At 50.0% G+C, this 4,550-nt stretch overlaps 2 protein-coding genes across 2 annotated transcripts in view; both read right to left on the reverse strand.

The window, feature by feature from the left end:
- PAGR1 (PAXIP1 associated glutamate rich protein 1) overlaps positions 1 to 4,550 on the reverse strand; it is a 20,548-nt gene that overhangs the window by 13,693 nt on the left and 2,305 nt on the right. The window lies entirely within an intron of this gene.
- KIF22 (kinesin family member 22) overlaps positions 584 to 4,550 on the reverse strand; it is an 18,472-nt gene continuing 14,505 nt past the window's right edge. Inside the window, exons 9-14 of the mRNA XM_012808919.2 lie at positions 3,564 to 3,732; positions 2,874 to 3,042; positions 1,891 to 1,958; positions 927 to 1,133; positions 784 to 843; positions 584 to 701 (exon numbers count right to left, since the gene is read on the reverse strand). Of these exons, the coding sequence (XP_012664373.1) occupies positions 654 to 701; positions 784 to 843; positions 927 to 1,133; positions 1,891 to 1,958; positions 2,874 to 3,042; positions 3,564 to 3,732 (721 nt within the window). The 3' untranslated portion in view covers positions 584 to 653. The remainder of the gene's footprint in view (positions 702 to 783; positions 844 to 926; positions 1,134 to 1,890; positions 1,959 to 2,873; positions 3,043 to 3,563; positions 3,733 to 4,550) is intronic.

Genomic DNA, 4,550 nt, shown 5'->3' on the forward strand with positions numbered 1-4,550 from the left:
GAGGACACACAAGAGGCTGGAGCGGGCGCGAGCGCGAGCGCGCGCGAGGCCAGCGGGAGGGGGAGGTACGAGAGGGACTCCGGCGGGAGGAGGGACCGGGGAGCCACCCAGCAGCCCGAGTCGCCCCAAGCGCGAGACCCCTGAGACGGCTGCTGATTGGCTGACGACGGCGCAGGTGGTGGGCGCGCGGGAGACAGGGCGGCTTCTTTCCTCTTCCCCCTCAACGATTCCACCCCCCTTCTCCCTCCGCCAGCGGCCGTTATTTCACGCGCACGCGCACAATACCGCTGTCGTTGCTGAGCGGGAGTAGGGGAGCGCGCGCGGGGGCACGGATGGGGCGGGGCTAATCTCTGAGCGCGCGCCCGCCTAACGGTCGTCGTACTCAGGCTTGGGTTTGAGCTTTTTGCTTCCTGTCGGCCACCGTCCTTTCCCCTTCCCACTCCAGTGTTTTATTTACAATCTTGCGTGCTTTTTGGTTTCCCCCAAGATGGCGCTCAAGGAAGTTTGCAGGTGGAACTTGAAACTCACCCCAGGGCAATTATATCCCGGCCCCGCCCCCGCAGTCCCAAAAATCAGACTGAAGCACTGGAATAAGAACTGTATTTACACAACATGCGGTTATACAACGATTAAAAAACAAAAAAAGACAGCCTTCAGTAGGGACCACAGCGCTGGCCAGCGGCGAGACTGAGGATGTTCGCCTGTAACACAGAAAGGAAGGGGAAAGCAGCATTAGAGCTGGACACAGGCCAGACAGAGGAGGGGCCACACCCGGGACCTTACCTTCAGGAATGACTCCATCAGTTTCCCAGTTATGCCCTCCACTTGTTCCAGGTCTTCTACCTGGCAGGAAAGCAGCAATAGGAAAATGGGCTTTGGGACTCTCGGTCTCCCCTCATTTTACTGCTGCCTTCACCGGCTGTTACCTGGCTGAACGGGCCGTGGAGCTCCCTCCAGCCCACGATAAGCTGCGCCTTCTTTGGACCAATGCGCTGCAGGCTGCGCAGATCCCGGGCCGAGCCTTCATTCAGCAGATCCAGTATTTTTTGACGCCCATGAGCCAGTAGTTCGGGGCTTATCTGTAGTTCCCAGCAGTCCTCAGCCTTCATCTCAGGCTCTGAGCCATCCAGGGACTCCACCAACGAGGCAAGGTAAGGTAAGTGGCAGAAACGGCAGCAAAGGGCTTTGGACTCTTCTGCCCAGACCAGGAACCTAACACCAGCTACCTCCCTGCTCAGTCCAACCTCTTTCCTATCAAGTATCTACCCCCAAGTCCTTCCCTCTGGAGAGAGGTAGTACTAGAACCTAGCGGTAATATTAATACCTTTTTCATGAGTTACTGTGAAGCTCAAATGAATTGTAAGTATAAAGCACAAAGTAAGCTTTTAAATCTGGCCCTTCATCTCCAAATAGGAAAGAATAAACTCCTCTTCACTCCTGAGAAATATACGGGAGAAGGCAATGAATTACATCCCCCCGCCATTCAGTTTCTGGGTAGTTCTAATGGTGTTTCATTTTGGACAGGTAAGGGAGAAAGATTCTTATGTGCTTGAGTCATATTTCCCTAAGTTTCCCCTCTTAAGTTTATAATGGGCAGGAGCCAGGCTACACACTGCACCAAGTAGCTGCTGAGTGCAAGAGCCATCAAGTAGGAAAGCAACAGGTGGTGAACACCCACTCTGCAAGGATCCATATGGCTGTTACCCTAAATGCCCTGCTAAGGTACCATAATTGCATGCAAGGGTCAGCAAGCTGTTAAGACTTCTGAAGAGCTGACACGTGTCAGTCAGGTCTTAAAATTCCAAGGTCAGTGCTCTTTCCCCCTAGAGCTCACTCCCCCTTAACTTCTCCTGGGCGTTGGGTATAGCTTGAGCCTCCATATAATCTCACCTTTCTTTTTCGGCTTTTATTCTTCAGGATATGGAACTCAGCATTTAGGGATGCTGTCTGCTCCTGAACTGAAAGCAGGAGTTGAGAATTGGAGTCAGTGAAGAGGCCACTTTTTACCCTCCCTGGTAGCTACTTGGTTGTCTTGGTTTCTAATTTCCTAGCTCCCCTCTGTCCTGAGTTAACCTTTTGTGTTTCCATATGACATTTTTCTTTTTTTTGAGACAGTCTCAGTATGTTGCCCTCAGTAGAGTCCCATGGCGTCACAGCTCACAGCCACCTCAAACTCTTGGGCTTACGCAGTTCTCTTGCCTCAGCCTCCCAAGTAGCTGGGACTACAGGCACTCGCCACACCACCTATGTTTTTTGGGGAGTGGGTTGCAGTTGTCATTGTTTAGCTGGCCGGGGCTGGGTTCGAACCTGCCACCCTCTGTGCATGTGGCTGGCACCGTAACCTACGGGCGCTAAGCCCATATGACTTTCTTATTATTTTATTTTTTTGAGATAGTCTCATCCCATCACCCTTGGTAGAGTGCTGTAGCATCAAAGCTCACAGCAACCTCCAGTTCTTAGGCTTAGGCAATTCTCTTGCCTTAGTCTCCCAAGTTGTTGGGACTACAAAAGCCCACCACAATGCCTGGCTATTTTGGCCGGGGCCGGGTTTGAACCTGCCACCCTTGATATACGGGGCCAGGGCCCTACTCACTGAGCCAAAGACACTGCCCCCCATATGACTTTCTTATATCCTGTATTTGAAAGCAATCTCAGTTGGTCTTGCATTGTAATCAAGCACGTACTTGTCTATGCCATTGTACTTAACACCTGATGACAGAGCATCCAACACTGCTTCAGATCCTCCACTACCCTCCCTGGGACTGGCATATGGTGGGAGAATGTAAATGATACAAAGACAGCTACTGATAAAACCTCCTCCTTTATGGGGACTCAGTTATCTATGCCCTCCTGGCCCCTAAAGCCAAACTTACTCAGTTGTAGGGGCATCACCACAGCCTTTTTCAGGGGCTTTGCCACTGTGACTGTGCGATGGGAAAGGGGTCGGAGCATTGTAGGAGAGCAATTCTCTTTCTCCTTTGGGTTTGCAGCCTCCTGGGCCAGCACCTTGGCTTCTAGTTCTTTTTGTTTCATCTTAAGTCTCTGTTGGAAAGGATTAGGGAGAAATGTGACCCAGAGCCAACTCCAGGGCAGCTTGAAAGGCTATGGATTAGTGGAACGAATATGCAGGGTTAGGGCCAATGGGAGAAGCTACTGGGAGACAAGTAGAACACATTATAATTAAGGGCTTTGTACTGATCAGGGGGGTGCTCAGAGGTGAAACAAGCTTCTCTGGAAATACTTTGCAAAGGGAAAGATTGTTCAAGCGGAGTCCTGGCTTAATGTGAGCTGAGTTTTAGTAAATGCAATGTCTAACATTTGTTCCTTGTTCTTGGAACAATTTCCTTCTCACCTCCTCATATCTGATCTCAACTATTTCTCTAAGTTTAGCTATGTCAAGAACATTGAAGCAGAAGCTGGAGAACTTCCAAGGTGGGTAAAAACCAGATGTTAGTCCAGCCTTTGAATGTCTTTCCCTGTCTTGAAGATCTTAGGATTACTTCTCAAGGCCGGTAGGAATCCCTGCTCCACTTCCCACTCCTCCCCCATAACCAACACTTAACCTCAATCTCCAAGTCCTTCTCCTCCACTGTCTTCATGAGCACCATCCGCTCTCGCCTTGGGGTATTCAGCAGAGGAGCCCCCTGACTCCCCTGGGAGCCCAGCAGCCGGTCCAGGCTCAGGAGGCGCTCCACCATGGCTGGGTCCATACTGCTCAGCTTCTGCAGGGGGCTGAGCAGACAAACAGGTTACAACCACCTACCTCCTCTCTCATCACCTTCTACACAGGATTCTCCTCATCATCCTTTAACTTGGTATATCCTATGGTTCTAGAACCCCTATATTAACTTGGTAGGCAACCCTAAACAAGTCATTTTACCTCTCTGGGTGCAGTGTCTTCATCAGATGAGACAAGTATTTAATGATTACCTGAGTGCCAAGTATTAGGGATGTAAGACATTTCCCTACCCCAGAAGCATTCACTGTCTAACGAGGAAAGTAAGAGACATGATAAGGTGACAGCAAAAGCTTAGTACCTATTCATTTGGAGTAGCTGGGGAAAGCTTCAGAAGGGAAGTCATCTTTAGCAGGGATTTGAAAGCCACTGAAGATTTCAATTGCCAGGCCTTAATCCTGTGAGCAGTAGGTAAAGGCTGGTTCAAGCACAGTCCTGACTTTTTTTTTTCCTTCTTTGTGGTTTTTTGCCGGGGCTTGGTTTGAACCCGCCACCTCCGACATATGGGGCCAGTGCCTTACCCCTTTGAGCCATAGGCCCACACAGTCCTGACTTAATCTGGGTCTAACATTAATTCCTTTCACCTATTTTCCCCTTAACTTCTTTATATCTCATCTCAATTACCTTCCACAATGATTTGGATGAATGCGACCTTTCCCACAATGCCTAGCTTAATTGTGCACCTACTGGGAACTAGCTCCTTGAGGACAGGGACTGTCCTGTTTTTTTTTTTTTTTTTTTTTTTTTTTTGAGACAGAGCCTCAAGCTGTCCCCCTGGGCAGAGTGCCGTGGCATTACAGCTCACAGCAACCTC

Source organism: Otolemur garnettii, unplaced genomic scaffold (genome assembly GCF_000181295.1).
Source record: "Otolemur garnettii isolate 467f Iridium unplaced genomic scaffold, OtoGar3 scaffold00096, whole genome shotgun sequence".
Classification (NCBI taxonomy): Eukaryota; Metazoa; Chordata; class Mammalia; order Primates; family Galagidae; genus Otolemur; species Otolemur garnettii.